General features: G+C 40.0%; 2 protein-coding genes across 3 annotated transcripts; one reads left to right on the plus strand and one right to left on the minus strand.

The window, feature by feature from the left end:
• Positions 1,373-9,768, minus strand: LOC8055441 (DNA mismatch repair protein PMS1). Of its 2 annotated transcripts, none has more exons than XM_021460512.1 (12): positions 9,414-9,768; positions 8,979-9,302; positions 7,641-8,855; positions 6,766-7,016; positions 6,545-6,671; positions 5,689-5,757; positions 5,508-5,581; positions 5,261-5,326; positions 2,280-2,383; positions 2,019-2,200; positions 1,809-1,908; positions 1,373-1,693 (listed from the first exon to the last, which is right to left on the minus strand). In XM_021460512.1, the coding sequence occupies exons 1-12, from the start codon at positions 9,666-9,668 to the stop codon at positions 1,680-1,682; spliced, it is 2,781 nt and encodes a 926-aa protein (XP_021316187.1). In that variant the 5' UTR covers positions 9,669-9,768; the 3' UTR covers positions 1,373-1,679. The 2 variants fall into 2 exon arrangements, with proteins under 2 accessions (XP_021316187.1, XP_021316186.1); XM_021460511.1 differs by having other exon boundaries at positions 7,407-8,855.
• Positions 15,122-18,424, plus strand: LOC8055442. Its single transcript, XM_002452326.2, has 3 exons — positions 15,122-15,316; positions 15,600-15,690; positions 17,943-18,424. The coding sequence occupies exons 1-3, from the start codon at positions 15,217-15,219 to the stop codon at positions 18,079-18,081; spliced, it is 330 nt and encodes a 109-aa protein (XP_002452371.1). The 5' UTR covers positions 15,122-15,216; the 3' UTR covers positions 18,082-18,424.

Below are 22,439 nucleotides of genomic sequence, written 5' to 3' on the forward strand. Positions count from 1 at the left end.
TTTCTCCGGTTGAAGTCGTCTCAAGTCACACCGGCAGAAACAAAAATTAAACCCACAAGTATTAAATATAGACGAAAACAAAAACTAATTGCACAGTTTATCTATAAATCACGAGATGAATTTTTTGAGCCTAGTTAGTCCGTGATTGAATAATGTTTGTCAAATAAAAACAAAAATACTATAGTACCGAAATCCGAAATCTTTTCGAAACTAAACAAGGCCCAAATTGCCATTCCTTTAGTATTCCGATCCTTTCTTATTGACTTTAAATTAATGCGAAACCATCAGTTATGGACCTTTCAAAATTCGGGTGGTCAGTCACCGGCTGGGATTTGCATTTTCAGAGATGGATGATTTGCATGCGGAAGTACCAACCTGCACCTGCTAATCTGCTATACCATACAATCATTAGTTACAATGGTCTACTCCCTCCGTCTAAACAAATTGTTGTTGTTGACTTTCAGACATCTTGGTTGACCATCCGTCTTATTAAATAATTTTATATAAATATCATCTATTTTGATATGATTTATTTGATCATTAGAGATACTTTAATAATCGTTCGCATAAAAAGATACTTTAATAATAATGTGTTTATTTTATAATTTATACAAAATCTTTGAAAATAAGACGATTGCAGTGGCGTAGCTAGGGGGGCTAGAAGGGGCCAAAGCCCCCTATGGTCTACAACTTTTGTATATATTCATACTTTAACCACTAGTACAAGTAGTCATTTTAAAGGAAATAAGATCTTCGAGGTCATATTTTCATATCTTTCCCTTGTCTTGGCCCTCCCCAATTTGTTTCTCTGGCTCCGTCTCTGAACGAGTAGTCAAATATAATGTCTTTTAAGTTGAAAACATTAGTCATTTTTTGGACAGAGGGAGTACACTATGCACTCCGGCGCAAATATGAAAAAGAAAAAGAATCTGGCCTTGTTTAGTTCCTAAAAAAAATTGCAAAATTTTTTAGATTCTCCATTACATCGAATCTTGCGAAGCATGCATGGAGCATTAAATATAGATAAAAATAAATAAATAACTACACAATTTATCTGTAATTTGTAAGACGAATCTTTTAAACCTAGTTAGTCTAAGATTAGACAATATTTATCAAATATAAACTTACATATTTTGCAAAAAAAAAATGAACTAGACAAGGTCTGAAATTGCTTGGTAGGCGACTATAGCGTGCAGTCTGTGTTCCGGATCCTGTGTGAATGGCATAAGGTATGTACTTATGCATAGAGGTGGTAGAGCCATCATCTAGGACGCATGAACCATGAACGAAAGCACATAGTTAGAGGCTAGAGCTCGCCAATTCACAAGCTTCTCTTTACCGAAACAAAACACCATACGTCCCTGGAGGGACAGAAATAAGCAAAATGAATAACGCCATAGATTTACCACAGGCAAAGTAGTCCGTTTGATCGGAATTCGAAAGGATCTTGCATTCCGATCGACCACTGCGCACCACGTAAGGGCGCGTGCGGAGGCCTGGAGCGGCGCAACATGCATACTATGCCATAATTTACAAGCGGGGTTCATATGCACACGTCATAATTTACAAGCCATATATATTGGCCGCGGAGCTAGAAACATTCTTCCATTGCGACTTGGAGTGACCAAAGCGGCCACAGCATAGGCCCCAACATAATCAGCCAATCAGCAGCGCTACCGTTAGAACGCGATATCTGTTCCAGCAGAATTTTTGCAACATTGATAAGGAGATTTGTGAACATGCAATAGCCATATATGTTACTCGTAACTAGAGAAGGGCAGAGATGACCAGTCTGAGTTAACTCTTACCTTTGTCTTTTATGGTACGCAGGTCAGCTAGGTGACGCATTGTTGGCCTCCCATGCGGACAGTTCCAAGGGGACCTTAGTCCTGTCAGGTTTTTAAGTATCTGAAAGTAGAAAAGCAAAACAAGGGCACGTCACTAGGTAGTTTTAAAACGAATGTTTATCTTTCAACAAGCAGACACACCTATCAAAAGCTAATTGAATGTGTAATTACCTTCTTCATCTCGGCTTTTGTTAGTGGATCACCTATCATAGTAGACATTCGGCAAGCCCTAGAAGCCAACATAGCACGAACCCTCGAAGGGCAAACAGAATCGGTTGTATCCAGCTTGTAGCTACTTATTATTGAACAGTCTCCTTGACTATCAGCAAGCATGGAGATCAGCTCCTTCACATCTAAAATCAAGGGAGTTCAGAATAGGACCATGTTTGACATGCACAAAAACATAATTTCTGACATGAAAATAACAAATACCTTGAACACCAAATGTAATATTTTTGCTGAAAGGCACAGCTTTCAAAAGATAATGGTTACCAGGGGAAGCATGCAAATCTTCTGCCAAAACAAAACCATTTTTTCTGAAAATTGAGAAAATGGAAGAAAACATTGTGAGGCAACAAGAGCTGTTGTTAAATATTGAAAACATACAGTGTGTTTCTCAGTATTAGTTATAAGACATTAAGGAAAAAGGCATTGCAAAAATCAAGATGACCAAGTTGGCACACAGTTGAAGATTACGTCAGGAATGAATTTGATCGTTTCAATATTAAACATAGGCAGCAAAACTTTTTTCTGGAAGCAAAACACAAAGAAATGATCAATGAATAACAAGAGTTATACTACTTATACCGTGTATTCTCTTTTAAGCAATTGAGAACAATAAAATAAGTACAGATAACAAACTATACATGTTGTTTATCTTAGTGGTGGATGTGCTCAATACGCTCATTAGCAACGCAAGCATCAATGATATGCTCCAGCCCCTCCTCCCATGAGGGTGACAGTCAGCGGGTCTCTATTTATGCTAATGATATGGTTCTTACTTTTTCATGGCCAAACATGGACTTGGAATTAATCAAGGGGATCCTTAAGTTAGTGAAGCATCAGGTTTAGACAACAATACTAGCAAGTTTTTTGTGAGCCCCATACAGTGCCGAGAACATGATAGGGAATTGGGGTAACCTTCCTTCCCTTGCAAGGTTCAAGAAATTTCCTGTAAATATCTTGGACTACCATTGTCAATAAAAAAACTTCCCAATGCTGAATTCTATGCGATTGTTGACAGGATTGCTGATAACCTGTCTAGGTAGAAGGCAGCCATGGTGCACCAGGCAAGGGAGGGCTACCCTTGTCCGCAGTGGCGAAGCTAGAGCTATTTAGAGGGTGGTGCATTTTTCTTGTAGATGTAAAAATATAAGCAACAACCATGGTGAAAATTTAATTTTAGTAGTGATTTTTTAAATTCTTGTGGGTGCATTTGCACCCACAAGCTATAACATAGCTTCGCCACTGCTTGTCCGTTCAGTGCTTATATCCATAGTCCATACATATTTATCAGCTATTTGTCTTGGAGTTAACTAAATGGGTTATTAAGGCAATCGATAAGATCAGGTGAGCCTTCATGTGGAAAGGGTGCAAGGAGGTTAATGGAGGCCATTGCCTTGTTGCTTCGGACCAGGTCAAAAGGCCAACTGATCTTGGAGGATTAAGTATTCTTGAGTTGAGTTGCTAGGCTGGGCACTGAAAACGAGATAGCTATGGCTAAAAAGGATTCAACCTGAGCGTCCATGGGCTAATCTTCATTCAAGGGAAAATTGGATCTATGCCATCAAAAGAACCTATTGTTAGATATATACCATCAAAGAATCCAGTTTAGATATGTACCAGCAAAAGGATGGAGATGCTATAGAACCATTCTGTTAACTTCCCTTACCATGATTGGCAGTTCTTTGTTTTTTTATGGATTTAGTATATGTATAAAGTCCCAATTTTGCCCTTTCATGAAAACAACTAGTGGATCTGTATCAAGACGGGATCACTGGAGACGGGAGGTCAATCCACACGAAGTGGCCAGCAGCGCCTCTTCTCAGCAGCTTCTCTGGCAGCACGCTCCCCAGCAATGTGATTCCAGTTTCCAGGTAGCCCGCCACCTGCACCCGAGGCTCCGCACTCCCCTCCATGGCTCCACTGGAGACTGATCCACGCGAAGGAGCGACCGGTGCTGTATCTCCTAAGAAGTGACATATTTTGATGGTACGTATCTAAACTGGATTCTTTTGATGGTATATATCTAAAAAAATGGTCCTTTTGATGGTACAAATCCAATTTTACAATCTCACTTGGTTGCAATGTTCTCTCAGTCATTTCGATTGTCAGAGATGGCAGCAGGAAATTCTTTTGGCTTGACAAATGGTTGCATGGGATTATCCCTGTCAGTCCTTGCTCCGGCTTTTTGTAAGCATGTGCAGAAGAGAGCATTGAAGCAAAGAACAGTGCAGGAGGCACTAACTGATGGTACTGGATCCAGGACATTAGAGGTGATCTGTCAATAGAGGCCTTGCTGGAATACCTTCAGTTATGGGAGATTTTATCTATGGTTAATCTCTCTGTTGGAGTTGAATGAGGAACTGAGGATCAACACACTTGGTCACCAATGCCATCATCTTCCTCGAGAGAGATCATGACCAAGTCAGCCTATTGTCACTTCTTGGGGGCTGTTGATTTTGAACCATGGAAGGAAATTTGGAAAACCTGGGCATGCCTGTTCTTAAGACAAGTGTGGTTAGTTGTGTTGTCCTTTGTTAGTCTGCCGTCTTTGCTGAATGGTAGCGCTAAGCTAGGCAAAAAGTGGCTAAGCACAAGGGCCTCAACCCTATAGTTGTGTTAGTCACTTAGTTACTTGGTGGATTTAGAAACATAGGAACAGCTGTGTTTTTGAGGGGGGGGGCTCACCTAGGCTTAATGTCGTACAGAACATTAAAGATGAGGCCCATTTATGGTGTATGGCTATGGCAAGGGCCAAAGATCTCATGGGCATTTGACCATAGGAGTTGGGTATGGCGTATGGGCCATTGGTTGTAGCTTTTATTCTTTCTTGGCAACCCTTCTGTACTAGAAGCAACCTTATTGGGCTTGTATGAGTTTTCTTAGACTCCTTTTTCTCTCTTTCTTAATATAATGATGTGCAGATCTCCTGCATTTTTTAGGGGAAAAAACTATACATGGACGATGTGAGTTGTGAGTTATGGACAAATATTACAAGACAAACTACAAAATAATAAATGTGATGTTGTTTCAACAAGCAAATGTACTTTTTTTTCTTTTCAGATGTAACAAACATCTAGTCACATAATCAACTGGATATCTTCATAAAAGACGCATACTCAACACTATTTTGTTTGATCTTAGAGTTAATAGCGGACAAATCAAATTGAAGAAGTAAGACAATTCAATACCTGATGGTGCTCATGTTCATAGAAACAATTACTTCTTCCTCTGGTGAGAGATCAAGTCTCAGTGGCCTGCATTTAGATATACCCACAAATACCCAACAGAAGTGAGGCATATGGCAATTTTGGCTAATGGTATGGAAAAGTATTTTGCCAACATTATGGATCCATACTTGGAAACATTCAAAACACACAAAGTTTAGAGTTCAATGCCTAGAAATAGCAGGCAAAAATAATGGATTCGTTTACTTACTGGAGAAGAGGCTGTATGTTTAAAGTTGTAGACTGTGAAAGGCACTCAAAGTTGTACTTCTCATCAGCAGCATGCTAATAACAAAAACAGAACTTCAATCAATGCATCTTGCAAGTTGCAACTCGCATTTGGGTTTGTATGATGGTGTTACAACATTCCACGAAAAACTACAATAAGCTACCTGATCTACAATAAACAGATCCTGGTCGAGCTTTCCAATGATAAAACCAAGATTAAATTGCCCAACAACCTAACAGATGAAATAGTTAGTTCTACAAAATAATTGTATAAATTTCACGCAATCAATACTTTTAAAAATTGAATATGTATCAAGCAAATAAAGTAATAGGTTATAAATATTCGAATAAGATGAGAGGAGGATGGATAATTATATGTATTGAACAGTCCCCAACGGGGATATATGTAGTATGTGGAACTCACCAAACCCTAGATTAGATCAATGACCATTTTACCCTTAACAGTAGTAAAAAGAATCTTTTAGTTCTAGAAATTCACTTTCCAGTTTTCTTGTAAGCTACTTTCCAAGTTTTCAAGAATTTGGCAATACTGAGTGGCAACTGTCAACGTGTCCAAATTTGACACAGAAAAAAAAATCATCAACGTACTCCAACATATCTTGACAGTACAATTTGAGGAGGTACTCCAACATATCTTGACAATATAATTTGAGGAGGGACCTGCGGTGAGTTTACTAGTATCGTGGGTGGTGGGTTAGCCAACCTGGGCTTCCTCCCTTCTACAAAATCATTGGAAGGAGTGTCTATCCCTTTCAACCTCATTTAATAGTATAAAATCATAGTTCTTAAGGCGTAAAGGTGAGGCATGACAATGCGCCACCGCCTGGACGCCTAGGCGCCCGCCTTGCCCGCCTAGGCGACCATTTTGCAAGGCGCTGGGGGGGGGGGGGGGGGGGGGGTCGCAGGCGTCGCCTAGGCGACACCTTAAGAACACTGTATCAAATAACATGGAACCTTAACAAAAAGGAGCACCAATATTAAAATATATATATCAAGCACCTCCATTTCTCCAAAATCATCTTTACTGAAAAGCCTGTCCAACTCATTGGTGGCTGCAGCTAATGAATTTGATTTTGCCTCGTCAGCTAAGGGTACAATAATATCCAGTGTTGCAGCTTTATAGCACCTACATTAAGGAAAGTGAAACTATACATTACAAAAATAATAACACAAATCCTGATGATAACAGAAGTTGTTTGTGGTAACAGCAAGAATGTTACCTTGTTGTTTTCTCAAGACAATATGGTTTATTTGTATGGGATACCATATAACCATTCTTTCTTCTTCTCCTAAGCTCGGCAACTGTAAACTGAATAATGGGATACTGTACAGGTGCATAACATACTACAGCACCATCATCATAATCCTGAGCATCAGGCAAAGGACTATCAGCCGATGCATTCTGATGTCGTGATTCTGAATATTTGTTAGGAGCACCAGACGCTGAAAAGCATCGACCACGATGTTCATCCTGCAAGGGTTTGGCAGTTAATCTTACAAATAAAGTGATAAAAAGAGTAAAAGACCCCCAAGAAAAACTATGAGTTAGCTTCATACTGAATCATAACATATCAAATTAAGAAACTATTCCAGAAGCCATTCCTATTATTTACATAACCAAAACCAATAAGTGAGTTACAAAATACCAAAATTAGATTGGTGATGCCTAATCAATTTACAAACAAGAAAATCACCATGAACTCTAAATGTAAGACCAGCAGGCAAAGCATTTAACAAGAGAAGACTTAAGAATAAAGGTGAGCAAGCAACATAAGAACAGGAACACGTATACTTTATTGGCAGAAGTCCAAATATAATTGAAGCCTCAAAAACTCTATCTAATAGCAAACAATTTGCCTACCACATCAGATTCTGTAGTGTGAACATCCCATGGACCTGATACCTCCGCCCCAAGGGTCACAATACTAGGTTGTTTAGAATGCTGTGGTGAAACATCTGTCCTCACAGATCCAAAAGATTGTGGGAGATGCTGTTTTAAAGAGTTTGTTTCCAGAGGTAAATTGAACTCAGGAATATTGTTCGTGCTTGAGCTTAATGAAGGTGCTGAATTTGCTTCTAAACTTGCTCCCCTCACCTGTTCTGAGTTTGTCCCTCTTCTCAACACTGGGGTTTCGGAAATAAAGGTGCTGTCATCGTGCTTCTGCTTATTTGGTGATGCGAAGTCAACATCTGAACTTGTTCTCCTGTCTAGTTCAGAGCACGTCCCACTTCTCAGCACTGGAGCTTCAGAAATAATGCAATCATCTTCACGGTTCTGCTTTTCTGGTGTAACAAAGTTTGATTCTAAACTTGATCTCCTCACTTGTTCTGAGCATGTCCCTCTTCTCAGCACTGGAGTTTCAGAAATAAGAGTGCAGTCGTCTTCATGCTTCCGCTTGTTTAGTGATACAAAGTTCATAAGAGAAGACTGAATGGTACTTGAATGAGTAGATTTTGCAGCAAGCCCAGTTCTGAAACGATTTGTTCCCGATGCAAAACTATTTCCTTCTTTAGGCAATCTTTTTGGCTGGTCATATGCAAAGGATGGAAGCCAAGCAGATGATTTATCAGCCTGAGTGGCTGTGCCTCTTGACAAGGGGCTTGCATCTCTAGACGTTGCTTCAATGGCTACCTTTGCCACTGAAGAAGGCAATTTCTGGTTCTCTGGGGAAACATGGTCCTCACTGTCTGTTTCTTCATCTTCATCAATATTGTTGGAAGCTGAAACATTTGCCATTGTGATAGCATTTGTGTCTTCATTATGCCCATCAGTAACAGCATCCCCTTCCTTTTCAGGATCTTTGATGTGATTGACTGAGAAACTGCATTGTAGAGGGGAGTACAGATTTTCAACAGCTTCACGTAAAGACTGCAGAATCAAGCTCTCGGACGAGAAGAAAACTTTTCTCTTATCAGGTGCAACATTCACATCGTAGGATGTAGTTGGAATACGGAAATCCAGGATAACCACAGGATATTGCTTTGCATTTGAACTTTTGTATAGCTCGTTGACAAGTTTAGTGACCTTTGGCATATCAATAGGTCTGCCATTCACATAGAAAAATTGTCTATCTCCTGAACTGCGGCCAGTACCAGGTCCAGGTTTTGAAAGAAAGCCCTCTATTTGGCAGCCATCCGAGGTGGTAACACTGAAGGGCTCCAGACATTTGAAAGTATTTGGACCAAATACAGTAATAATATTGTCTTTCATAGAACTGCTTCCTTGAGTTCTAAGCACAACCATTTTTGAATTTTTTCCAACAGTATTAGTGCAGAGTAATCTGACCCCTTTGGCGATCAAGGCATAAGCCTAACACAGGTAAGATGTAAGAATTAGTAACAAAGCTAGGGGGCAGCTACCTTAATCATTTGGCAAGTTCCTCGGCATCAAACATACCAAAAAGAACTTACAAACTGAAACATAAAAACTCACGTTCAACAGAGAGATCACTTTCCCATACTCCTTCCGAATGTTCCTGCTAAACTCCTTGCTCCGGACCGGCAAGGTGGAGAACAATTTTTCCACTGTCACCGTGGTTCCAACCTGCCGTGCCGTCTTCCTCTCACTAACCACCACGCCCGAGTGCTCAAACTCCAAATGGGTCGCAACAGGCTCATCCTTGCTCCTCGTCTCAACCGTCAGTTTCCCCAGCGCGCAGAGCGAGCTCAGAGCTTCACCCCGGAACCCGAAGGTCACCACAGATCCGAGGTCGGAGAAATCCGATATCTTCGACGTGTGGTGCTTAAGAGCGAGAGCCTATTAAAGTGTCAGCAACATGGTTAGCGACTAGCAATTGGTGCCAACGTCTACAGCAGCGAAATGGGGGGAATTGGTGACTCCACGCATTGGAGCAGCTACCGCCCTCACCTGGAAGTTAGAGGGAGATATGCCGCATCCGTTGTCGACGACCTTGAACCACTCCTCGCCGTAGGCCTTGAGGCTGACCTCGACGGAGGTGGCGCCGGCGTCGAGGCTGTTCTCGACGAGCTCCTTGACGGCGGAGGAAAGGTCGAAGATGACCTGGCCAGAGCAGATGCGGTGCACCACCGCCTTACTGATTGGCTTGATCGCCGGCGAGGATTCTCCGCGCCCGTCGCCTCCCCCTCCTCCTCCTCCCGCCATTCCCCGCCTAAACCCTACGCCTCGCGGTGGAGGCTGGAGAGGAAGGGGGGTTTTCGGCGTCGCCTTCCTCTCGAACCCGCGCCACTGGGCAAAGGAAATCCGCAAGCGGTTGGTTCGCCAAAGGAGTGGCGACACATCTCCCTCGGTTGGGCCTTCAAGTGGGCTCGACCAATCTCGGCCGCAAACCGGCCTTTTGTATAAAGAAGTTTCAGGTCCACTTCTATCCGTTACTCACATCATCCAAAATAACTATTGTTTTTATTTCCCGATAAAATTTTTAATTAAATATATATTAAAAATATTAATACTAATAGTACATAATTAATATCATTAAAAAGTTTTTTTAAAACTAATTTTTTAACAAATTTAGTTGGAGATAAAAACGTTGTACTTATTTTTTATAGATCTCATCAAACTTGTGACATGAAAACATAAAACGACAGTTATTTTTGAGACGGAGAAAGTTCGTTTCAAATTATATTAGGAGGATTCCCCACATGTTGCCGCGGGTATGAAGAAAAAATATAAGTAGGTTAGAATATTAATCACTAAGAATCAGAAGATGTGTATGTATGATGTTGGTAATGCAACAATATATGTTAGTAAACGTTATGGTTTGCTAATATGAATAGTTTAAATAAAGATATAATGGTATGTGATAGTTTGATGTGTTAGTGAATGCTGATGTGGACACTTTGTATGGTGAGATAGTTGAATGTGCTATGTGCTGGTAGAATGTTCTAGTGGATATTAGTGTAGACACTTTGCATGGCAAGAAAAATAGCTAGTGGAATTTATCTTTATAAGAGATATAGATAGATTGAACGTTTTGAATTTTTTTAATACATTGTGTCTAAATATATAGAAAAATATATCTAAAAAACTAAAATGTCTTATAATTTAAAATAAATTGAGTACTTAGGATCCTCATGTTAAAAAAAGATATGTTTACCTGTGCTTTTGAAAAACAGAAATTTTGCAAATGCCCGTACACATATAATATTTTATAAGAATCGGTTCAAATTTTCATGGAAGATATAGATGGGAGGATCTGCAATCCAAATGGGCACTAAATTAGGGCCTTTTGCAGAACACACAAAATTGTTCAAACATATTTTGAGTTAGCGCACGGATGCTCACATGTCTTACCATTATGAATACAGGTATACAATACAAACTCTACTATAGTAGAGCTTTAAGAGATTGAGTAGGTATTTGACAAGCATATGCATATCACCTACTACTACGGTGCTACATAATGAATATCATTGTTCTTTCCGAAAATAAGTCAACTTAAATAAAGGTGCGGAAAACTTTATCAAAATAAATAATCTAACTAGAGCTACCCTTGTTTCATAGCGGATGTTTATATGCATGCACAATAATCTCTATAAACACATATAAACAAACACTTCCTCCATTCCTAAGTAAATCAACTTCAAGAGTTCTTTTAAGTTAATCTTTTTTGTATTAACTAAATTTATAGTAAAACACAATAATAGTGACACTAAAATAGTATATTATAAAAATGTAGTCTATGATGTATCTCATAATACTAATCTAGTGTCATAAATGTTTACACTCCTTTTTAGAAACTCAATTAAAGTTAAAGAAAAGTTTGACTTATAAATCATTCTAGGAATTGATTTATTAAAAAACAGATCATCCCTAGACTATTGTTCATGGTCATATTTCTGTTATAACCGCTATATTGGTAGCACCGCTAGATTAGACCCTATTTGGAGTTTCTTCATTGACTTCGGGAGCCGTTTTTCATCAAATAGGGTAAAATATAACGGCTTAAAGGTTCAAAGACTGAGATGGAGCTGAAGTAATGGCTTCACCTTGTTCTAAGGGCACTCACAATGCAAGACTCTATCACAGAGTCCAAGACAATTAACTACATATTATTTATGGTATTTTGCTGATGTGGCAGCATATTTATTGCAGAAAGAGATAGAAAAAATAAGACTCCAAGTCTTATTTAGACTTCAAGTCCACATTGTTCGAGATACTAAATAACTTTAGACTCTATGATAGAGTCTGCATTGTGAGTGCCCTAATGGAGCCCTACATAGGATCCCGTGAGAACATTAAAGTTCTACATGTGAAGTTCTTTTGTCAAATGATTTATCAAAACAACTTTAGCTCTAACTATAGAGCTATTTATAGAGTTGAAACAAAAATAAAAGATTTTACTAGTGAAGTGAAGCTATGTCAAACGAGCATATGATGTAGGCATATAGTGCTTCAGAGTGGCAGTATGTCAAACGAGCATATGATGTAGGCATATAGCGCTTCAGAGTGGCAGATCTGAAGCGAGCTGATTTATAGTGTTTATGACCGATTATCGACCCAGTACCTACTCACTAGATTCACGTGCATTTAGGTGTTGTTTAGTTTTCATTTTTTTTTAAATTTCTCGTTACACCAAATCTTGTGGCACATACATGGAACATTAAATATAGATAAAAAAATACTCCCTCCGTCCCTAAAAGCTGTAACTTATAGAGTTGTCCTAAGTCAAACTTTTAAAACCATGGAACATTAAATATAGATAAAAAAATACTCCCTCCGTCCCTAAAAGCTGTAACTTATAGAGTTGTCCTAAGTCAAACTTTTAAAACTTTGACCAAATTTATAGAGAAAAGCACTAAGATTTATAGTACCAAATTAATACCATTAGATTTATCATTGAATATATTTTTATAAGATACTTATTTTATATTATACATGTTGATGCTTTTTTTATAAAGTTAGTCAAAATTAAATAAGTTTGACTGACACGGATTCTAGAAATTGAAGCTTTCAGAGACAGAGGGAGTAACTAATTATATAGTTCGTCCATAATTTACGAGACGAATCTTCTGAACCTAATAAAAGTGCTGCAATACCTAATACTAACAAAATTTATCAACTAAACAAGGCCTTACTTTTTGTACCATTTTATATTTTTTTAAAAAAATAAAAGACAAAGCAAAGTCAGCTTGAAAATACTCAGTCACAGCCAAAAGAGCCCAAGAAAGAACCGACCAATGCTACGTAGACAGTAGTACAGGCCAGTTGTGGTCCATGTCGCCCGCAGGACGAAAGGCTTTTTTTTTTTTTTGAGACAACGAAAGGCTGAAAGCTGAAACCATCCTGTTGCCCACCGGATTATCGTAGCGCGTCGTCCAGGGTCAAACCAAACTGCTGAGCGGGTAGAGCACATGGGCACAAGGCCGACTTGGCCGCTACCGCGTCCCGTCCAAAGAACGGGGCGAACGTGACGAGTCCAAAGCACAGGACTCCGGCAACGGCCGCCGCCAGTCCACCCGTGCGGCACTGCGGCGTGCGGGGTGCGGCCCGAGCCGCGCGGGGCGTTCCCGCCCGGCGCTATCTGTTTTGGATTCGTTTGGACTGGGACGGTGGGCGCTGGCACGGTCCCGGGTTCACCGCCTGTGACCCGTGTTTGACCCCCGCCCCCACCCAAATGTGACGTTCTCGCGTTGGTTTTGGGCTTCTTTGCAATTCACAAATCACACCTTCCTCGGCTGCTAATTTATGTATAGCTCATAGCCGCAAGATGGCATAATATTAATATTAATAGGCTGCCCCCGGATGGCCATCGATCTGGTTTTCCCCCTCAAATTTCGGTTACTAATAAAAAAACTCAACCAATTGATTAACAAAAGTTATCAAGACCAAGCAAATTTTGTATTCGGTTAGTTCGGCCAGGAACCATGCAACAAGAAAAAAAAAGGAAACTCGATAAGTGGCATCACCGCTCGATCAACACGTCTCTACATGACATATTTGTTTTGTAGAGAAATATTGTTATTGCTGAAGAAGCCGACCAGGTGTTCACCACGACACCATCTAACCACCATGCCCATGGAAGTCGGTGACATGCACTGATAGACTAGATAAGGAAGGAGCTCGCGACACCACAACCTCTTCGGTAGACAACCCACGTTGATCGTGGTAGAGTGAGTCGAAGATTAGAGGAGGTGCCACCATCACCGTTGGAGAGGCATATCGCGAGAAAAAGGTGCTCCAACTCTAAGTGGGGGGAGAATATAGGTTGGAATGGGTATTGCTACCACTACTAGAGAGGTATCGCTAGAAGGGGCAATGCTGACCAAACTTGAGTGCAAAGAGTGTAGAAATAAACATAACCGCCGCCGCTTCCTAGGTTTTTGGGGTTAGGTGTACGAATGAAATGGAAAGTTGTGAGTGACATTAGAAGGCTTGTAAAGGGAGGGGTGAGTTTATTCGATCAACAGAGAAGAAGAGTTACATATAGCTAGGACCAATGCTCATTTATGTGCTTCTTTCTTATAATCTCATATTCTTCGTTTGGTTCGGTTAACTAAGGTATAAAACCAAATTAACTAATAGAAATTTGGTTATCTAATATTCAAGATTGAAATACAATACAAATTATGATTGTAGTCTCGCCTTTTTCCACTTCTAAGGAAGGCAACTACCTTTTATTTATATTAGAAAACAGTCATAACACTCATATCCGATCATTAGATTAAATAACTTCAGTTGAATCATATCATTGATTAATTTGTATACCTACTTCAACAACATAGTCTATTAAAATTTAAGACTCGTTTACTACAACTAGTTTTGGTCTACTACAAAACAATAATGGCTCTTTGTTTGGTCATAAGGAAAGATGAAGAAAAAAAAGAAGAGAATTATTGTGTGACTCATCATGTGTTTGGAGGAACGAGCAATCCCACCTGTGTCTATCCCCACCTCCCATCGCTGCTTGTGCCGGTGGCGCTCAACTGCCTTGTCGCCCTGCTTGCTGTTCGCCACTCATCGTCAGACCAACTTGCCGACTCATTTTTAGGGTTTAGAGTTGAGGAAGAGTTCTAAACCCTAACCCGCCTCTAGTGAGGCGGAGGTGCAGGTGCCAACGCGACCGTTGTGTGGTGTCGCAAACCCATAATAACCGCGCTTTAGGCCCTGTTTAGTTCCTCACCAAAAAAATTTTCATCCATCCCATCGAATCTTTGGACACATGCATGAAACATTAAATGTAGATAAACAAATAAACTAATTACACAGTTTGGTTGAAAATCGCGAGACGAATCTTTTAAGACTAGTTAGTCCATGATTAGCCTTAAGTGCTACAGTAACCTACATGTGCTAATGACAGATTAATTATACTTAATAGATTTGTCTTGCAGTTTTCAAACGAGCTATGTAATTTGTTTTTTTATTAGTTTCTAAAAACCTCTCCAACATGCTTCCGACATATCCGATGTGACATCAAAAAATTTTCATCCTCAATCTAAACAGAGCCTTAGAGCTTGGGAAAGAAAAAAAAATGAAATAGTTTTTTTAATTACAAAACGCAACATGTGAAAGGAATCGTACCACGTGTGGATACTAAGCGAATTCTAACATATGTGAAGGACTAAAAACGAACGACGCTCTGGTATATAAGAAGAGCCAGACATACTTTCCCTCATCAAAGCCGGGAAGAGAAAAATAACTCCGAAAAGAAAGAGACGCCGAAAATTCGAAGGGGAAGGGGAAAGCAAAGCAAATGGCGGAGGCCGAGGGAAAAGCAAAGCAAATGGCGGAGGGCCCGAGCAAGATCGAATCCATGAGGAAGTGGGTCGTCGACCACAAGCTCCGAGCCGTAGGTATGCCTCATCAGCTTTCCCACGGATTCGTTTTCTTCGCCCGGATCTAGTTATTCGGCGTTGGTTTCTGATGTATCCTAAATCTCTGCAATTTCTTTCTTACATCTGTTTTTAATGTTATTAACGGAGTTTCGAAATTTGTAGTATGAAAATCTATCACGAATTTATGACCTAGTTATTGTTTTCCTCGTGTAATTTGGGGGAAAAGCAGTATTTTAGATTATTCCACCTGCTGGATGCAAAGTGTTCTGATTGTCGCGATGTTTCTTTTTCTTGAGAAAAGGTTGCCTCTGGCTAGGTGGGATCAGCAGTTCGATCGCCTACAACTGGTCGCGGCCCAATATGAAGACTAGCGTCAAGATCATCCACGCAAGGTTTGTTTCATTTCCCATGTAGTTTCACTACGTTTCTGAGTGTTTATCATTACAATGTAGGCAGTCTTGTCTATCATAGGCAAGATACTGCATTCGATTCTTTTTTTTTCTTGATGAAGATGCAATTAACTAGATGGTTTTGACCATTTCTTAGCAAACTATGGTTTCTAAATGCTACAACTACCACAGCTAAAAAGGTTGGTTTTTCATATGTGTGATGTGTGAACGATTGTTTCCTGAAACGCCAAGGAGCTAAATGTGAATTATGAACAGACCCAGTCAACTTAGATTTTAGCTATATCTATATGAAGCTTGGGAAGACTTCCCTTATGTGAGTTTATGGAAATTCCTGTAAGGAAATAACTTAATATGCATATTCAGCTTTGTAATTGCTAACATATCAGCCACAGTTGGTTGGTAGGGCTTATTTAACATCAGAGGGAAAGGATAACGATCAGGCAAATTTTGGATTTCTCTTACTGACTGCAGGAAAATTGCTATTTTTATTTGTTGTAATTGTTTCCAAGTGATTCTAAAATAGGTGGTGTTCGGCATAATTGCAGTGCATGGGTTTATAAGGCTGCACAGTTGTTTGTTCTGTGAAAGGTTTAGTTTCACAGTTTTTGTTCAGGTTTGGGTGTCAGACTGATAGCATTATGCTATTTTGTTCAAGGAGCAGTTTAACTCCAGATCATTCTGGATGGAAGTTAAACTTTAGGAGCTTATTTTTTTGAAACAAAACTTTATGAGCTTATTAGTTGTTGTGCACTTGCACTTGATGATCCACTTATTTTTGTTAGGTATACAGACTTTATGTGTTCCTTTCTGTTGTTAGTAATTTATTAGGTTCTTGCTAGTTTGCTGGTATTTGCTTGATACAAGTGCAGGCTGTATAAGTGGTACTTTAGGCAACCTCTTGTCACTTGTAAAGTTGGAAGAGTATCAAGCTCTGTCTGTTTATCTGCGCACCTCAATGCATTTGCTTATGCTCATCGACCACCCAGCCTAGAAAGAACCTCAGCAAATAGCGCCGTCCGATCCTTAATGAGAATGAGTGTCCTACTTTAGGTTCGAATATTCTTTACCTATAAAACTGCACTCTTTAGCTGCCAATCCTAATTGTTAATTGGAGCTGAACATGTGTTTGGCACTTTGTCTGTGTGTGCACTATGGTCACATCACCAAACTCAGCACATGTTTGATATGTCTCTACTCCTGCCAACATTAAGCAGATGTTGCACGTTTTTGTGCCATATGTGACCAAACCAGACTGCCGCCATATTGATGGCCCCAGTTTTTGGCAATTTTTGTAGGGCTCTGGTGATGAAATTGGTGGATCAAAATGCCAAATTTAATTTCTAATATGTGGATCTTCAATGTTTTTCCAACTTTGCAAGCTTAGTTACCACAGTTTTAGTCCGTTGATGCATAGAACTGCATAGGAAAGATCAAATCCTTGATAATCTTTCTTCTTTCACCGTGGCTCTTGAAAAGGGGCAGCAATCTTGCCCCCAATGCAGTATGCAAAAAGGATATTTAAATAAACATAGATTTTTTTGGATAGAATATTATGGACTCTTTAGAAGCTTTCTGTTCATTTTGATAGTTGTGTTTGGGTCTTAGCTCTTCATATGTTCATGTAACACGTGTCATCTTTCACTATTTATTTGCCTCTTAGGCTCCTTTTTAGTGCAAATATGTGATGTAATTCATTGTGCTTTCTTCATTGGCACTTCTTACCTTTCACTGTGCTCAATAGATCTGTTTAGAACATGTTGAGGATTTTAAAAAGATAGTTTGCATGTAAATTTGGTACAAGCATCCAACAGCAAATTTGTATGCTACTTTCTCCATCCACAAATAGATGCAATTCTCACATTTCGAGGAGTCAAACGATTTAAAGTTTGACCTAATTATATAAAAAAGTACTAATATTTATGACACAAAAGAAGTACCATTAAATTAACAAGAAATGTATTTTCGTTGTAGACCTTGCTAGAGACTATTCACTTTTGACTAATCCCATAGTTGTATCCTTTTGTGGACGGAGGGAGTATTTGTTTTTTAGATTACTGTTGCCTTGAGTGGGAAACCATCCAAAGGCTGGATGAATGCCCGGAGCACCCATTGCTGCCCATAGGACATAGCCATTTCATGTATTGTGGTCGTGGAGTATAGAAATGGTAGCTCTTTTAGTAAATTTTACTTCTAACTGGACTCAATTATGCTAATTATACTGTTGATTTTTGCAGGTTGCATGCACAAGGTCTAACCCTAGCTGCATTAGTTGGTTCTGCATGCGTGGAGTACTATGACAATAAGTATGGTTCTTCTGGGCCAAAGGTGGACAAATACACAAGCCAATACCTGGCCCATGCGCATAAAGATTAAGATCTCCATGTTGGTTCCTGCATACCGGATTAATTTTGGACTCAACTCTGGGTGCTCATGACCCGCCCGTCGATGCTGGATGTTTATTCTTTTTGTTGTCTTATTAATTACAAATTGATGGTGTACTTACCAGGGAAATGATAATGAGGGTATAATGCAGATATTGTCGTATCTAACCTCACTTTGTTGACTCTCAGCATCTTTGAATATTTTTATATTTTTTGAGAAAAGGAAAGGAGATCCTGATTTGTGCCTGAATTTTGAATTCTCTGTGCCCTGTAACTTTTGTTCTCTGTTCCTGTGCTTTATGATTACAAGGCAAATGCAAAAAAGTTTTTAAGTTGATAATGTGGAGATCGTGGATTTGTATGATTAGGATATCAGAATAGGATTGTCTTGAACTTATCAGCACAATCTATCAGTTTCTATTTGCTTGAACTTATCAGCACAATCTATTAGGTTGATCGCACAAAAAAAAGGACAATCTATCAGGTATAATATAATGTTTTTTCTCCCAACAAATAAGCCGAATAAACACTAATTGTTGTGTCACACTGAATTTGTGTTGTCGCTTCACGTCTCTTGGATCAAAGATGCCCTTTTTATGAATCGACACGTCTCTTGGACAAAGATGCCTTTTATGAATCAACGTACACAACGTAGACGGCAATAGGCTGATGTTGATTTGACTTGAAAATAAGTCCATAAAATCATGCAACGCAATTGTTCTTCTACACTCAGCCTCACAATTGACAAGTTTTTACTTTACCCTGAAAAATTAGTTCTCAAATATGTGAACTGATACGTACACAGTGTATTTAGGCCATGTTTGATTAGACTTGATTTTTTTATCACCCCATCACATCAAATATTTTGACACGTGCATAAAGTACTAAATATATATTATTTGCAAAATTAAAACAACAGCTAGAGGATAATTTGCGAATCTTTTGAGCCCAATTAGTTCATAATTAGACAATAATTGTCAAATAAAACGAAATGCTACAGTGCCTGTCAAATTTTATCACTCCAATCAAACACCCCCTTATTTTCATGGGAGACACATTGGATGAGCTAGAGTTTCACAAATTATGTCACCAAGGTGGCAAGGTCTAATTGGCCTATGTGTATCCTCTTAAAATTTGCATGCCAGTAGCTCTTAACATCTGTTAGCAGCTTTCACCTTACTGATAGGTGCTAATACGATAATAGGTAGCACACCTTAGCAGATGACTTTTGATACAAGGCTTAGATGCGAGCTATTGGCACATTAGATCCGAATATGACCTAAGCTATGTTACTCTTCTTTAGATAACGTGTTAGTGCAAAGTTTGGAGAACTTTTCACTTAAATGGGCAAGTGCCACATGCTTCAGAGAGCTTTCTGATTTTAGATGAGCTAGGGATGGTAGACCTACGTAAACCCTAGAAGATCATTTGGTGGTGGCATACTTAGTTCCATCACTAGGGGCCAATTTGTTTCTATGGGAACAGGGACTAGAGACTTTAGTCCCTTCGAACCAAACAGGAGGAACTAAAATAGAAACTAGAGACTAATGGGTAGAAGTCCCTTGAGGTGAGGTTTATTGGGACTTATGAGACCAACTTTACATCCCATACCCCTCCCTCTCTCTCTCTCTCTCTCTCTCTCTCTCTCTCTCTCTCTCTCTCTCTCTCTCTCTCTCTCTCTCTCTCTCTCTCCTTCCTCACAGTCTCTCTCCTCCCCCACCCGATGCGTCGCCCACCCCACGCCGCCCGATGTGCCGCGCCCGCCCCACGCTGGCTGGGCCTCCCACCTTGCCAGTGCCGCACCCCACACTGGCCGATGGCACAGAGCAAAGCCGAGCAGAGTGAAGGCAACGATAACCTCGGCGCTCTAGCAACGCAGTGATAGCAGAGAAGGGCGAGGAGGAGAGAGCAGGGGCGCAGGGCGGTGCTTGGCTCCGACGGACTCAAGGTCCGAGGATGGCAGCGACGGTGAGGCATTCGGCACCGGCGAACTAGAGGAAGGAGAGAGAAAGAGAATAGAAGGGAGGGGCGTTTTGGTCTTTGTTCAGCAGCTTTAATGCCCTTTAGTCCCTTTTAGTCTCTAGAACCAAACAAGTTATTTAGTCCCTCTTTAGTCCTCTTTTAGTCTCTAGTCCCTAGTCCTTGGAACCAAACAAGCCCTAATTATATGCATCTAAAATTCTAAATGCCACATGCTTGAGAGAACTTCTGATTTTAGATGAGCTAGGGATGGGAGACCTATGTAAACCCTAGAAGATCATCTGGTGGTGGCATACTTAGTTCCATCACTAGGGGCCAATTTGTTTCTATGGGAACAGGGACTAGAGACTTTAGTCCCTTTGAACCAAACATGAGGGACTAAAATAGAAACTAGAGACTAATGAGTAGAAGTCCCTTGAGGTGAGGTTTATTGGGACTTATGAGACCAAATTTACAGCCCATACCCCTCCCTCTCCTCCCTCAAAGTCTCTCTCCTCCCCCACCTGATGCGTCGCCCACTCCACGCCGCCCGATGTGCTGCGCCCGCCCCACGCCGGTTGGGCCTCCCACCTCGCCAGCGCCGCACCCCACACTAGCCGATGGCACAGAGCAAAGCTGAGCAGAGTGAGGGCGACAATAACCTCGGCGCTCCGGCAACACGGTGACAGCAGAGAAGGGCAAGACAGAGAGAGCAGGGGCGCAGGGTGGTGCTTGGCTCTAACAGACTCAAAGGCCGAGGATGACAGCGGCGGTGAGGGATTCAGCACCAGCAAACCAGAGGAAGGAGAGAGAGAAAGAGAATAGAAGGGAGGGGTGTTTTGGTCTTTGTTCAACAACTTTAATGCCCTTTAGTCCCTTTTAGTCTCTAGAACCAAACAAGTTATTTAGTCCCTCTTTTAGTCTTTAGTCCCTAGTCCTTGGAACCAAACAAGCCCTAATTATATGCATCTAAAATTCTAAAGATCACCTCCTTTCGCCCGTGCTAGTAAATTGTTCTGTTCTTTGCACATAATCGCAAAATGTTGATATGCAAAATCTTCTTTTTCTAGTGTAGAGATGATGCACATCCTTCTTTACCGGACCCTTATCTATCTTATGTATCTTCAATGAATATATATCACATCGTAGATATGGTTCAACGATGAGTCAAGTCAAGTTGAGCTATTTTTTTCTACGATGACTTTAGTTATCGCCGTGATGAGATCGTTGTTACAGGCATCAACTTCATCAACAAACGGCCAAATCATGGCCTTTATTTGAAAGGGGAGGGGTGCTTCTGGGAGCCCCCTACAAGGACAACGACTATGGATCCTCGATCTCATCATTGATGGTCGCAGAGAGGATTTCAAGCTATTTGAGGTGATGAATCTGCATCCTATGTCGTATCTGACGATGCAACTGCTGATATTCTTTCGGCGATTTAGATACATTTTGGATTGGTTCCAAAGTGGTGAATCTTACGGTATGTCCAATGTTTGGAGTTGGTCGTTGGATTCGACATAAGGACTACACTTTGGCTCAAACGTTTGAGGGAAGTCATTGAGAAGAAAATAAAGAAAGAATCTGGATAAAATATTATGTATTTTTTATTTTAGTTTTTTTATGTGTAATTTGGGGATATACTATACCAAGAATTACTACAAGTCCCTCTCCCCTTGGGAAAAAAATGAGCACAAGATAGACATACCCAATGGAACTTAAGATTGACAAATCCATATAATTCACCATGTTGTAGTTGTAAAAATGACCAGTCATATTATTATAAGAGTAAAATGCACACCTAAGTCCTCAGACTTTGTGGGGGCATTTCTATCTATGTCTTCAAACTAAAAAAAATCTATTTAGGTCTCCGATCTATTGCAGCCGTGCAGCAAAGCAAAGGTCCAAAACTCACTATGTGAGTACCCGATGAGAATACCTTGAAAGTTTAATGACCCCTGTGTATTTTAGTTCTTATTATAAGGCCTTGTTGAGTTCACCCAAAAATAAATAAAATTTTAAGATTCCACGTCACATCGAATCTTATGGCACATGCATGAAGCATTAAATATAGACGAAAACAAAACTAATTGCATAGTTTGCCTGTAAATCGCGAGATGAAATCTTTTAAGGCTATTTAGTCCATGATTGAACAATAATTGACAAATAAAAACGAAAGTACCATAATACCTAAAACCAAAAAAAAATGGAACTGGCCTAACTCGATGAACCCAGATGAGATGGTTTTGGTCACGTTCTGACAGCTCGAGAGGAATATTGTTGGATGTCTTTGGCCCTGTTTGGTTGCTTTTGTTTCTTTTTAACTACCATCATATTAAATGTTTGAACACATGCATGAAGTACTAAATATAGACTATTTATAAAACTAAA

Source organism: Sorghum bicolor, chromosome 4 (assembly GCF_000003195.3).
Source record: "Sorghum bicolor cultivar BTx623 chromosome 4, Sorghum_bicolor_NCBIv3, whole genome shotgun sequence".
Taxonomy (NCBI): Eukaryota; Viridiplantae; Streptophyta; class Magnoliopsida; order Poales; family Poaceae; genus Sorghum; species Sorghum bicolor.